General features: G+C 40.7%; 1 protein-coding gene across 2 annotated transcripts in view; it reads right to left on the bottom strand.

The window, feature by feature from the left end:
- Positions 1 to 14,722, bottom strand: part of ARID2 (AT-rich interaction domain 2) — a 230,771-nt gene that overhangs the window by 17,380 nt on the left and 198,669 nt on the right. For both annotated transcript variants that reach the window (XM_058307854.2, XM_071218789.1), the window contains 2 exons: positions 10,612 to 10,735; positions 9,975 to 10,066 (listed from right to left, as the gene is read on the bottom strand). In XM_058307854.2, coding sequence (XP_058163837.1) covers positions 9,975 to 10,066; positions 10,612 to 10,735 — 216 coding nt within the window. The remainder of the gene's footprint in view (positions 1 to 9,974; positions 10,067 to 10,611; positions 10,736 to 14,722) is intronic.

Below are 14,722 nucleotides of genomic sequence, written 5' to 3'. Positions count from 1 at the left end.
TCAACGGATTAAACTCACCTATCAAAAGATTCAGACTGGGACACTGGATAAGGAAATACGACCCATCTATATGCTGCCTACAAGAGACACATCTTAGACCCAGAGACTCATGGAGGTTGAAAGTGAATGGCTGGAAAACAATCATACAAGCAAACAACAACCAAAAAAGGGCAGGAGTAGCTATATTAATATCAGACAAAATAGACTTTAAATGCGAAACAACTGTGAGAGACAAAGAAGGATTCTATATTTTAGTGAAAGGGACAATTTGTCAAGAAGATCGAACAATCATAAATATTTATGCTCCTAACAAGGGCGCCTCTAAATATGTGAGGCAAACGCTGGAAAAACTAAGTGAAAGAATAGATGCATCTACAATTATAGTGGGGGATTTTAATACACCACTATCAACTCTGGACAGAACATCTCAAAAGAGAATCACTAAAGAAACAAAACATTTGAACAGTATATTAGAAGAGCTGGATCTAATAGACATATATAGATCATTACACCCAAACACAGCAGGATATACATTTTTCTCAAGCGCACATGGAACATTCTCCAAGATTGACCATATGCTAGGCCACAAAGAAAGGCTTAATGAATTCAGAAAGATCGAAATCATACAAAACAATATCTCTGACCACAGTGGAGTGAAGCTGGAAATTTGCAAGGGACAGAGACCCAGACTTCACACGACAATTTGGAAATTAAACAGCACACTCTTAGAAAAACAGTGGGTCAAAGAGGAAATCTCAAAAGAAATCAATGACTACCTTGAAACAAATGATAATGATAACACAACATACCAAAATTTATGGGATGCAGCAAAAGCGGTACTGAGAGGGAAATTTATAGCCATAAATTCATATATCAAAAAAGAAGAAAGAGCAGAAATTGAAGAATTAACTGCACATTTGAAGGAATTAGAAAAACAACAACAAAGTTACCCAACAGGAAGAAGAAGGAAGGAAATAACAAAGATAAGAGCAGAACTAAATGAAATAGAAAATAAGAAAGCACTTGAAAAAATAAACAAGACCAAGAGCTGGTTTTTTGAGAAGATCAACAAAATTGACAAACCTTTAGCGAGACTAACAAAGAAAAAAAGAGAAAAGATGCAAATACACAAAATAAGAAATGAGAAAGGTGATATCACCACTGACCCCACAGAAATAAAGACTATCATAAGAGGATACTTTGAAAAATTATATTCCAACAAAAATGACAATTTAGAGGAAATGGACAAATTCCTAGAAATACATAAGCAGCCCATACTGACGAAAGAAGAAATTGATGATCTTAACAAACCAATCACAAGCAAAGAGATAGAATCAGTCATTAAAAATCTCCCAACTAAGAAGAGCCCAGGGCCAGATGGCTTCACAGGTGAATTCTACAAAACATTCCGGAAAGAACTAACACCAATCCTGTTGAAACTATTCCAAAAAATCGAAACAGAAGGAACACTGCCTAATTCCTTCTATGATGCCAACATTACCCTAGTACCAAAGCCAAACAAAGACACCACAAGAAAGGAAAATTACAGACCAATTTCTCTAATGAACCTAGACGCAAAAATACTTAACAAAATACTTGCTAATCGTATTCAACAACACATTAAACGAATTATACACCATGACCAAGTGGGATTTATCCCAGGTATGCAAGAATGGTTCAACATAAGAAAATCAATCAATGTAATACACCATATAAACAGATTGAGAGAAAAAAACCACATGATTATATCTATAGATGCAGAAAAGGCATTTGACAAAATACAGCACCCCTTCCTGATAAAAACACTCCAAAAGATCGGAATACAAGGAAACTTTTTGAACATGATAAAGAGTATATATGAAAAACCTAAAGCCAACATTGTTTACAATGGCGAAGTCCTGAAATCCTTCCCTCTAAAATCAGGAACAAGACAAGGATGCCCATTGTCTCCGCTCCTATTTAACATTGTCTTGGAAGTACTGGCTCGAGCACTGAGACAAGAACCAGATATAAGAGGCATTCAAATTGGAAGGGAAGAAGTCAAAATTTCATTATTTGCAGATGACATGATCCTATATATAGAAAACCCTGAGAGATCTTCAACAAAGCTCCTAGAAATCATAAATGAGTTTAGCAAAGTCGCAGGTTATAAGATCAATGCGCAAAAATCAGTAGCATTTCTATACACCAATAATGAGCAAGATCAGGAGGAAATCAAGAAACAAATACCATTCACAATAGTAAATAAAAAAATCAAATACTTAGGAATAAATTTAACTAAAGAGGTAAAATACTTATACATCGAGAACTATACAAGATTGTTCAAGGAAATCAAAGAAGACCTAAATAAATGGAAGAATATTCCCTGTTCATGGATAGGAAGACTGAATATTATTAAGATGTCTATCCTACCAAAACTGATCTACACATTCAATGCAATCCCAATAAAAATCAACACAGCCTTCTTTAAGGAACTAGAAAAACTAACTATGAAATTTATTTGGAATAAAAAGAGGCCCCGAATAGCCAAAGACATATTGAAAAAGAAAAACGAAATAGGAGGAATCACACTTCCTGACTTCAAAACATACTACAAAGCTACAGTAGTGAAAACAGCATGGTACTGGCATAAGGAGAGACACACAGACCAATGGAATCGAATTGAAAGTTCAGATATAGAACCTCATGTATATAGCCATATAATATTCGATAAAGCCACCAAACCCTCTCAACTGGGAGAGAATGGCCTATTCAACAAATGGTGCCTGGAGAACTGGATAGCCATATGTAGAAGAATGAAAGAGGATTACCATCTCACACCTTATACAAAGATCAACTCTAGATGGATCAAAGACCTAAATATAAGAGCCAAGACCATAAAGACCTTAGAAAGCAGTGTAGGGAAACATCTACAGGACCTTGTAATAGGAAATGGCTTCATGAATATCACACCAAAAGCACGAGCAGCAAAAGAACAAATAGATAAATGGGACTACCTCAAAATTAAAGCCTTCTGCACCTCAAAGGAGTTTGTCAAGAAAGTAAAAAGGGAACCCACACAATGGGAGAAAATATTTGGCAACCATATATCTGATAAGAGACTTATAACTTGCATATATAAAGAACTCATATATCTCGAAAACAAAAAGATAAACAACCCATTTAAAAAATGGGAAAAAGATTTAAACAGACACTTCTCCAAAGAAGAAATACAAATGGCTAAAAAGCACATGAAAAAATGCTCCAAATCCCTAGCTATCAGGGAAATGCAAATCAAAACTACAATGAGATACCATCTTACTCCCATAAGATTGGCAGCCATGAAAAAAACAGTAGAATACAAATGCTGGAGAGGATGTGAAGAAAGGGGAACACTCATCCATTGCTGGTGGGAATGCAGAAGGATCCAACCATTCTGGAGGACAGTTTGGCAGTTTCTCAAAAAATTATCCATAGATTTGCCATATGACCCAGCAATACCACTGCTGGGTATATACCCATCAGATCTGAAAACAAGGACACAAACCGATATATGTACACCAATGTTCATAGCAGCATTGTTCACCATCGCCAAAAGTTGGAATCAATCCAAAAGTCCATCAACAGATGAGTGGATCAATAAAATGTGGTATATACACACAATGGAATACTACTCAGCTGTAAGAACCAATACACTACAATCGCATGTGATAACATGGATGAATCTTGAGAATCTTATGTTAAGTGAAGCAACCCAGGCATTGAAGGACAAATACTATATGACCTCAATGATATGAAATAAGTTAACTGCCTCAGAGAGCTAGAGTCTGGAAAAGTGGCTTACTGGAAATCGGGGGGTGGAGGAAGGATGTGAGTTAATGTCTGTAGGGGTGGAATCTGTGATGAGCTGGGGGTAAGTATGAGCACAAAGAAGGGACAAAATGGGGGCAAGGGGTTACCTTCGGGTGGGGTTTTCTGGGTTTGAGGGGGGCTGGGGATGGGAAGAGGGGTAATATGGTCCAAGAAATAGGTGGGAGGGAGGGGCAACATACAAACATGGGAGAGTGCCAGAAGTTCGTTGAGAACTAAATGTTGAGTAAAACGTATCAAAGTATAAATAGGAGGGTCACCTGGTTAGGACGCTCAGGGGGTATGATCTGATGCGGGACGGACTCCGGAGGGAATAGCTGAAGGCTCATTTTGCCAAGGTGGGTTCTACCATTGGGTGGGGTGGACCCATATCCTGGGGAAGACTAATGCCGTCGAATAGAGAGAACTGTATCTCTCGTGAGAAAGGACGGCTCCCAGGGCATTAGATTGGCAGGCGTTGTGGGCCCTAAGGGGAGGGGAAAATGGACGTGCAATGGATAGAACAAAGGTAAATAAGGGGGCAAAAGAGGAGTTATGTGAGAGTACACGAGGATGAATATAAAACAGCTAATATTACACCAAAAACATATAGGGGACAACAGACTAATAATGAAAACCATAAGACAAAACATAGGATAACTAAAAAATTTAGAAAACTGTACAACCTAAAGTATGGACCACATAGTAAGCACAAATGTTACCTTGTTTGAAAACTATAGTTTCGGAATCTGTACATCAGTTTCAGGAAATATGATATGAATAAGTTAAAAGATTATTGCTGTGGAAGGGAAAAGGTTTTATGGTGGATCTGGGGAAATACTGTATATTGTATATATGAATTTTGGTGATCTAAGACTCTTCTGAAGCTGACATTATGTTGGGATTCACTTTACGGGAAGTTTTGGATCACAGAGTGGTTCAACAATGGCAGCGGAGGAATACTGATATGGGATGTTATTGACAGGATATATATGGTTGACAGGGAGTTATACAGGGCATATGCCCAGGGTATATGGTAATGTCTATATATACTCATAGTGGAAACAATTAAAAACAACAGCTGGGGGGGTACTGGGCTCCTGGCCGGGGGGTCACTGTTGTGGGCCCTGGGAGAGCAGCGGCAATCCTCCAGGTACAACGGCAAGAACCAGGAAGGAAGGAGGGCCCAACAGTGGGCCCTTGATACTAATGGCTACACTTTTGAGCCTATGCACCTGCAATAAGAACAAGGCCTAGAGTAGCATTGTGCCTGGGGGTTTCCTCCTGACAGCCTTCATGTTACTCAAATGTGGCCACTCTCACAGCCAAACTCAGCGTGTAGATGTGATGCATTCCCCCCAGCGTGGGACACGACACCCGGGGATGAGCCTCCCTGGCACCGAGGGATCACTACCACATACCAGCTGAAGAAGCAACTAGAAAATGACCTTGAATTAAAGATTCAATGCGGAACAGCAGAATATACCTGTCTACATATAATAACATGACTTTGGGAAGCGGTTTGACCTAATGTAAGGGGGAAATGGAAAGGAGAAATGAGATTATAAGGCTGTGAGTCTCTAAAAAAGAGTCTGGAGGTTGTCAGAAGGAATACCCCTATGTACAACTGAACAGAGTCTAAGAGACAGATAAGGTAGATACAACCCCAGGTATTGGTTCTTTTGAGGGATAAAGAGACCCACGGGTTCTATGGTCATGGCAGAAGGGGTTCACTGCCATGACAGATGGCCCTTCTTTGGAGCTGGTGTTTCTGCGTGATGGAAATGGACTCAGAGGGAATCTCTTTTCACAAGACTTGCATGCTACTTTATTGGAATTGTAGTTGGTGCTGAGTTTAAGATATATGTAGGGGATTTGAATCTCTGGACTGATAATATGACACCCAGGCCCAGAGCCTCAACAGACTTCAGCTCCTACACTTTGACTTATTGGACTTACTCCACTCAGCTAACATGGAGTTGAAGAAGGTCAACCACCACAACATGGAGCCTAGAGTGTCTACAACTAGAAGCGGGAGGAGTGCATCCAGTACCCATGTGGAATCTAAGCCCTCACTTGACATAGGTGTGCAATGGACACAACCAATCCAATGTCCACAGAGGAAATGTGAAATGGGTGTGGGAACGGTAGCCATGGGGGCTGCTGGGTGTGGGGAACGGGAGGAAGAGATGAGATGTGGAGGCGTTTTCGGGACGTGGAGTTGTCCTGGATAGTGCTTCACGGACAATTACGGGACACTGTAGATCCCCCCAGGGCCCACTAGATGGAATGTGAGAGAGTCTGGGCTATGATGTGGACCATTGACTATGGGGTACAGTGATGCTCAGAGATGAACTTACCAGGTGCAATGGATGTATCACGATGATGGGAGAGAGTGTTGCTGTGGGGGGAGTGGGGGGCGGGGGCGGTGGGGTTGAATGGGACCTCATATATTTTTTTAATGTAATTAAAAAATAATAATAATAAATATTTAAAAAAATAAAATAAAATAAAAGGCAGATAATGGTAAAAAAAAAAAAAAAAAAAAAAAGGCAAACAACGAAATTTAAAAATGGGCAAAAGACTTGATAAACATTTATCCATAAAGGATGTACAAATGGCCAAAAAACACACAAAAAGATGCTCAACACCCGTAGCTATTAGGGAAATGCAAATTAAACCATAATGAAGTGTGGGGAGTGGGACATATGGGAAACCAGAAAATTACAAGTATTTGAGAGGATGTGAAGAAATAGGAACTCTCATTCATTGCTGGGGGAATGTAAAATGGTGCAGCTGCTGTAGAAGACAGGTGTGAGGTTCCTCTGGAAGCTACACATTCAATTACCATATGATCAGCAACCAGGCTCCAAGGTACATACCCAGAAGAACTGAAAGTAGGGATGTGCACCAACCTTTGCACATGATGCTCTTGGAGGCATTATTCACAATTGCCAAAAGATGGAAGCAACCAAAATGTCCATGAGCCAATGAATGCATAAACAAAATGTGATATATACCTTAATTTGTACAGAATTTTTGTTTAGGTTTGGAAATGGATGATGGGCATGGTAGCACATTATTGTGAGTGTAATTAAAAGCGCTGAATTATGTATGTGAATGTAGTTGATAGGGGAAGTTTTGGGTCATTTTTGTTTTTAGAATTTAAATCAGAAGATAAAACATGGGGCTGTGTAATACAGAACCCTGTTGTGGACTATGAACTGGGATTAATAGTACAAGAATGTTCTTTCAAGAATTATAACAAATAATGATACTTTACAAGGTGTTAATAATAGGGTGGTATATAGGAAAAATGCACCTAATTAAATTATGGACTATAATAGTGCTATTTTAATGTTCTTTTTCAATTGTAACAAAGATATCACACTAATGCAAAATGTCATTAATAATACTTTTTATGCCTGGAATATCTAGTTGGAAGGTTACTGCAAGAAATATCATAAAAGACCTAAAGCAAGGTAAAATGGAGTTCAGGATAGGAGAAGACTAAGGTAGATTTCAAGATATATTGAGACGAAGAAAATTATGTGAGGGAAGAAACAGGGTCTGTAAGAGAAAGTGATTATTACCAAATCAAGTACCTTTTGAGGATGACGTCTTAGTGAAGGAGCCTATAATGGTGTGTGTTTTTTGTGGACCCTAGAAAATTATGTTCTTAAACTCACTAACTCCTGAGCATATCAACCTATCGTATGTTGGTTTGGTTTGATTTAGTTAAGAGATCTTTTGATTAGATCACTCTTCATTAGAACATTATGGTTAAGGGCCTTTGATTAGATTGTGGGACCCAAGGTGGGCCCTAATCCTCTCACTAGAGTCCTTTTATAAACAGAAGACTAAAAGTAGAAACACAGAAAAACGCTTCAGAAAAGGAAGGAGAGGGAAATGGACTTGGCCCAATGGATAGGGCGTCTGCCTACCACATGGGAGGTCCAGGGTTCAAACCCCGGGCCTCCTTGACCGTGTGGAGCTGGCCCATGTGCAGTGCTGATGCGTGCAAGGAGTGCCCTGCCACGCAGGGGTATCCCCGCGTAGGGGAGCCCCACGCGCAAGGAGTGCGCCCCGTAAGGAGAGCCGGCCAGTGCAAAAGAAAATGCAGCCTGCCCAGGAATGCTGCCACACACACGGAGAGCTGACGTAACAAGATGACTCAACAAAAAGAAACACAGATTCCTGGTGCACCTGATAAGGATAGAGGTGGTCACAGAAGAGCACACAGCGAATGGACAGAGAGAGCAGACAACTGGGTGGGAGGAGGGGAGAGAAATAAATAAAAAATAAATCTTAAAAAAAAAAAAAAAAAAAGGAAGGAGAGGGAAGTGGATGTGGCTCAAGCGACCGGGCTCCCACCTACCATATGGGAGGTCCTGGGTTCGGTTCCTGGGGCTTACTAGTGAAGGTGAGCTGGCCTGCATGGCAAGCAAATGCAACAAGATGACGCGCCAAATCAAAAAAAAACAAGTAAAGGAAGGAGAGGTCCTAGAGGCTGGAGGCTGGAATCAGGGGCATACAGAGGCACAGAAAGGGGTCCCCGAGAGGTTAGGCCCACAGAGCAGTTCAAACGAGGCCCAGAGAGAACAGCCAATTGGCAGTGGGCCAAGTCACGTGACTGACTGCCCACAGCTCAGCTCAGAGAGAAAGTGAGTCTGGAGTAAAAAGACCAGCTGCTGCCATTCTGCTTTGCCATGTGGCAAGAGTCCAAGATTGCCAGCAGCCAGCCTTTGGTGAGATGGCATCTTCTGATGCCTTGGTTTGGACATTTTTGCAGGCTCAGAACTGGAAACTTTTAAGCTAATAAATTACAATTGCAGTGCTGATGTGTGCAAGGAGTGCCCTGCCATGGAGGGGTGCCCCCCGTGTAGGGGAGCGCCATGCCCAAGGAGTGCGTCCCATAAGGAGAGCCGCCCAGCACGAAAGAAAGTTCAGCCTGCCCAGGAATGGCACTGCACACACGGAGAGCTGACGCAGCAAGATGATGTAACAAAAAGAAACAGATTGCTGTGCCACTGATAACAGAAGCAGACAAAGAACACACAGCAAATGGACACAGAGAACAGACAACTGGGGTGGGGGGAAGGCGAGAGAAATAAATAAAATAAATCTTAAAAAAAAAAGTCATAAAAAAAAAATCCCACGTTTGCTTTCTCAAGGATCCAAGACTCATTTCTAGTTTCTGTAGATAGTAAAAATTCTTGTATTTTCTCTTGCTTTATTAAGTCCATTAAAAAGTAACTCAAAATTTCAAAGTATTATAGTGAATCTTCGCATTTATTAAATTCCAATGATCAAACTGAATTTTGTTCCAAGTCCACATGATTCAAATGACCAACTTCTCCTCCAATCCCACCTTAAACTTCTAAGTTTTCTCTTTAGTAGAGCTAGTTTTTTAAAAAAATTAATTTGTTGAAATATATCAGCCACACACAAACATACATAAACAATAAGTGAATAGTAATAGTTGTGAACTTACAACTTCATACAGGACTCTCATAACTCACCCTACCACAAACACCTGACATTGTTGTTAAAATTTTTAACTAATGATTAAAGAGCATTGTGAAAATATTACTACTAACCAAAATATTTTCCACCCAACCCTCCATATTATTATCCTTATGTCATTTATATATGAACATACATAAACAATTAAATGTATAGTAAAAGTTGTGAACTTAAAAAGCAAACATGTGTAACATCATACCGGGGTCTCATACATTAACCCTCCACCAACACTTTGCATTGTCATGAGATGTTTTTTACAAATTACAAAAGAATATTGTCAAAATCTTACTACTAATTATAGTCTTTATCTTACATTTGGTGTGTTTTTCTCCCAACCCACCCTAGTAGAGCCACTTTTTGCTCTAAATTCTATAGCCAGCAAAGAAAATTAACCTAATAAAACAAGATTAGAGAAATCTTTTGGTTGTTTCAACTTCTCTCTATGTATTTTTGGCTTTTAAGAGATCATGAAGGCCTGGCCTTGCCATTAGCTTTTGAACACTTTCACAAAACTGATGAGAAAAAAATGTGAAGAAAATACAGATGTCTAATCTTATTAACTTACAAAATAAAGTAAAATAATCTAGATTCACTTGGGCTGTGAAAAACAGATTACTCACCTGCGACCACACTCTGAATATTTACCAATATTTTTTAATATTAAGGCAGCTGTTAGTCGGATGTGTTTAGTTATTGGTCCCTCTTTTTCATCCTTAAAAAGAAAATGAAAGAAAAAGAATAAAGATCTAAATCATACATTGATAGGGAAGCAGACTTGGCCCAAAGGATAGGGCATCTGCCTACCACATGGGAGGTCCAAGGTTCAAACCCCGGGCCTCCTGACCCATGTGGAGCTGGCCTATGTGCAGCGCTGATGCGCACAAGGAGTGCTGTGCCACGCAGGGGTGTCCCTGCGTAGGGGAGTCCCATGCGCAAGGAGTGTGCCCGTAAGGAGAGCCGCCCAGTGCGAAAGAAAGTGCAGCCTGCCCAGGAATGGCACCGCACACACGGAGAGCTGATGCAACAAGATGACTCAACAAAAAGAAACACAGATTCCTGGTGCCCCTGATAAGGATAGAGGCGGTCACAGAAAAACACACAGAGAACGGACACAGAGAGCAGACAACTCGGGGGGGGGGGGGGGAAGTGGGGAAGGGGAGAGAAATAAGTAAAAAATAAATCTTTAAAAAAATAAAAAATAAAATAAACCCTACAATGATTGCCCCTTTACAGAAAAGGCTTTTAGAGCTTGCTTACTGTAAAATCTCGAAAGACAAGGTTTCTTGATCCTCTCCTAAGGGCCATAAGAGCAGCACTGGGATGATTCACAATGGCCTTCTGTGCTCTTGGAGTTGAGCTTGTACCCCCTACAGGTGGCTGCCTAAATTGATCAGAGAAAGAAAAACTGTTAAAACAAGATGCTGCAGACCGAAAATGATGACCCCTTTCTTCCACCAAACGCCGTAATATGGCTATTTTAAAACATTGGATATAGGATGAATGAAAGATCCCATAGTCTAACATTAATATTTATGCTCTGTGACAGCCCAGAAAAAGGGATTCTTAGTACCAAGGGTAAGGTTCAAGTCTCTTATTTTCCAATGTATCTATTTTAAAAACAGTAATTGTTCCAGTATGGTCCATATTGAAAGTTATTGTGCTGGTAAGTTTGTAGCCAAAATAAATATGACATAGAAGTGAAGTTGTGGAGTTCTCATCTATGAATGTAAAGTGAAGATGTTAGCAAAAAAGAAAAAAGTCTTTAATTTAAGCTGCAAATTATTATTTCTAAACAGTACCTAAGGGTAAAATAATATCATTGATCAAGATGGTGGAAGGGGATGCTCCAGGGCCCCATTCGCCTGACAGAAGCTTTGAACAAACACAACAGGCAGAAACATCTTTCTCAAAGCTCCAGAAAAGAGTTAAGGGATTACAGTAACAGGGTGAGCACTGAATCAAGAAAAAGGCAACTTAAAAATGGTAGGATTCCTGGTCCCTCCTCCGTCCCCACATCCGCTAAGCCAAATCAGCCTGCGCATCCTATGTAGTTGCCTGGTTCCAGGTCCAGACAGGGCAGAGTGACCTTTGTGCATGTACTAGGGTGCACATGAGTCTGTCTTGGGGCAATCTATCTTGAGGCAGCATGAAGTACTAAACCAGGACACATTTTGCAGGCTGGCTGCCCAGAATTTGCACTGTGCCTAAGGCGATTCACAGAACTCTTTTATAGAACTCTGTAGGAAAAGTCAAGTTGTAACTGACTGGGCAAAGGAGTGCCAGCTGTGGGACACAGAGTGTAGCATCTGGAGCCTTGAGGAAATAAGATCATTCGTATTGGTGTATATGGGTGAATTCCTAGGGCCACCAACATGACCCAGGACAAGACATATTCGTGAAAAAGACCAGTGAGTTCCTCCCTTTTGTCTTTGGCTGTTCTATAAGTCATTGCATGGCTAAACTCTGAAGAACACTCCCACAGGCTAATCTGCAAAGATCGAGAAAGGTGTTTTCATTTTTCCTTTTTTTTCTTTTTAGGAGGTACAGGAGACTTAACCCAGTACCTCGTATATGGGAAGCAGGTGCTCAACCACTGAGCTACATCCACTCCCTGAAGAGAATTGGTTTTTTCATTTGTGTTTTTGTTTGCCTGTTTTTAGGAGATATTGGGGATTGAACCTGGGACCTTGTACATGGGAAACTGGTGCTCAACCACTCGAGCTACATTCACTCCTCTCCTTTTTCAAAAAATCTAAACATTTATTTATTTCCCTCCCCTCCCCGACCCTGCTGTTTTTGCTGTGTCCATTCGCTGTGTAATCTTCTGTATTCTCTTTTTGTCTTTTCTAGGATTCACCGGGATTTGAACCTCGGGACCTCTGATATGGATAGAGGTTCCCTGTCAATTGCGCCACCTCACTTCCTGGTCTCTGCTGTTCTTCACCTTGACTCTCCACTGTCTCTTTTGTTGCGTTATCATCTTGCTACATGACTCACTTGCACGGGGCACTGGCTCACCATGTGGGCACTGACTTGCCACGCAGGCACTCATGCGGGCACCCTGCTCACCAAGCGGGCTCTTGCATGGGTACTTGGCTCACTGCGCAGGCACAAGTTCACCATGTGGGCACTTGGCTTGCCACGTGGGCACTCGCATGGGCACTTGGCTTGCCACACAGGCACCCATGTGAACACTCAGCTTGCTGTGCAGGCATGCTTTCTCTTCTTTTTCACCAGGAGGCCCCAGAGATCGAACCTGGCTCCTCCCATATGGTAGGCAGGGGCCTTATGACTTAAGCCACATCTACTTCCCTCCTTTCTTTTTAATGTTAGCTCCCAGCATTCAAAAAATTCTCTGTCATAACATAAGCTGGATGCTTAAGAAACAGAATGTACAGGGTCTAAATTCCAGACATAACACCGTAAAATATCAAAATATCCAGGTTTCAACAAAAGATTACAAAACATGCACTGAAATGAAGTGATGGTACAAAAGAGAAGATTAAAAGCATTTGGGGAAGTGGATGTGGATCAACTGATAGAGCGGCCGCATACCATATGGAGGGTCCAGGGTTTAAACCCAGGGCCTCTTGACCCATGTGGTGAGCTGACTCATGTGCAGTGCTGCTGTGTGCAAGGAGTGCCATGCCATGCGTGGGTGCCCCACACAGGGGAGCCCCACGCGCAAGGCATGCTCCCCACAAGGAGAGCTGCCCTGTGTGAAAAAAGCACAGCCCGCCCAGGAGTGGTGTTACACACACAGAGAGCTGATGCAGCAAGATGACACAACAAAAAAAGAGATGCAGTTTCCCAGTGCCACTTGATAATATAAGCAGATGCAGAAGAACACACAATGAATGGACACAGAGAGCAGACAATGGGGCGGGGGGAGGGAGAGAAATAAATAAAATAAATCTTTAAAAAAAAATAAAAAAGGCACCAGGTGCCATCATAGAGGAGGACCAGAGTTGGGACATAGCAGATTAAAAAATGATCTTAAATATGCTCAAAGAGTTAAAGGAAAACAAGGACAAAGAACAAAAGGACATTTGGAAAAGAGATTATCAATAAAGAGATAGAAATTGTGAAAAGGAACCAAACAGAACTGAAGACCACAATAACAGAAATGAAAAATTCCCTAGAATCCTTCATCAGCAGATCTGAGTTGGCAGAAGGAATCACTGATACGACAATTGGAATCACTCAGTCTGAGGACCAGAAAGAATAAAGAAAGTGAACAGAACCTGAGGAATGTATGGGACATCATCAAGTGTACCAATATACACATTGTGGGAGTCCTGGAAGGAGAAGAGAGAGAAAGAGACAAAGTACCTTTAAAGAAATATGACCAAAAACTTCCCAAATTTAATGAAAGACATGAATATGCACCTCTAAGACACTCAATGAACATTAAACAGGACAGACTCAAAAAGACACACACAAGACATATTATAATCAAAGGCCAAATGCCAAAGATCAAAAGAGGATTCTGAAAGCTGCAAGAGAGAAGCCACACATCATGTGCAAAGGACCCTCTATAAGATTAGGTGCCAATTTTTAATTGGAGACCATGGAGGCAAGAAGGCAGTGGGATATGCAAAAAGAGTTAAAAGGAAAAAAAACTGCCAACCAAGAATTTTATATCTGCAAAACTGTCTTTCAGAAACGAGGTAGAGATTAAGACATTCCCTGAGAAACAAAGGCTGAAGAAATTCATCATGAAACGATAAAAGGAATTCTAGAGGTTGGAAGGAAAGGACACTAGATGAAAGACCAAAGCCAAATGAAGAAATAAAGATCTTTAATAAAGCTAACAAAATGGGTAAATATAAATGCCAGTAGTACTATATTTTTGGTTTGGAATTCCAATTTTTTTGCTTCCTATAGGAATAAAAGGCAAATGTATAAAAAATAATCATAAATCAATTGTTTGGATTCTTAATGTAAATTAATTGTCATTTGTTGAGCCACATCTGCTTCCCTTAAATATATGATTTGTGACAAGAACTTCATAAAGTTAGGGGGATAAAGGGATTTAAGAACAGTTTTTGTGTATTACTGAAATTAAGTTGATATCAAATCAAATGAGATATTTACAGCAATACGACGCTAAACTTAACCCTTCCATGGTAACCCCAAAGAAAATACTGGAAAAATATGCTCAGAAGGAAATGAGGAGGAATTCTATTCTAATCTAAAGGGTTCACTACAAAAGGTCACCTAAATACAAAAATTCAGACAGATATTTATACAACAATGATCATAGCAGCATAAGCAAAAAGTGGAAGCAGGGGAGTGGGTGTAGCTCAGTGCCTGAGTGCCTGCGTGCCTGCTTTGCATATACGAGGTCCCGGGTCCAATTCCCAGT

The sequence above is a fragment of the Dasypus novemcinctus genome, chromosome 12 (assembly GCF_030445035.2).
Source record: "Dasypus novemcinctus isolate mDasNov1 chromosome 12, mDasNov1.1.hap2, whole genome shotgun sequence".
Taxonomy (NCBI): domain Eukaryota; kingdom Metazoa; phylum Chordata; class Mammalia; order Cingulata; family Dasypodidae; genus Dasypus; species Dasypus novemcinctus.
This window is presented reverse-complemented; position numbering and strand designations above follow the sequence as displayed.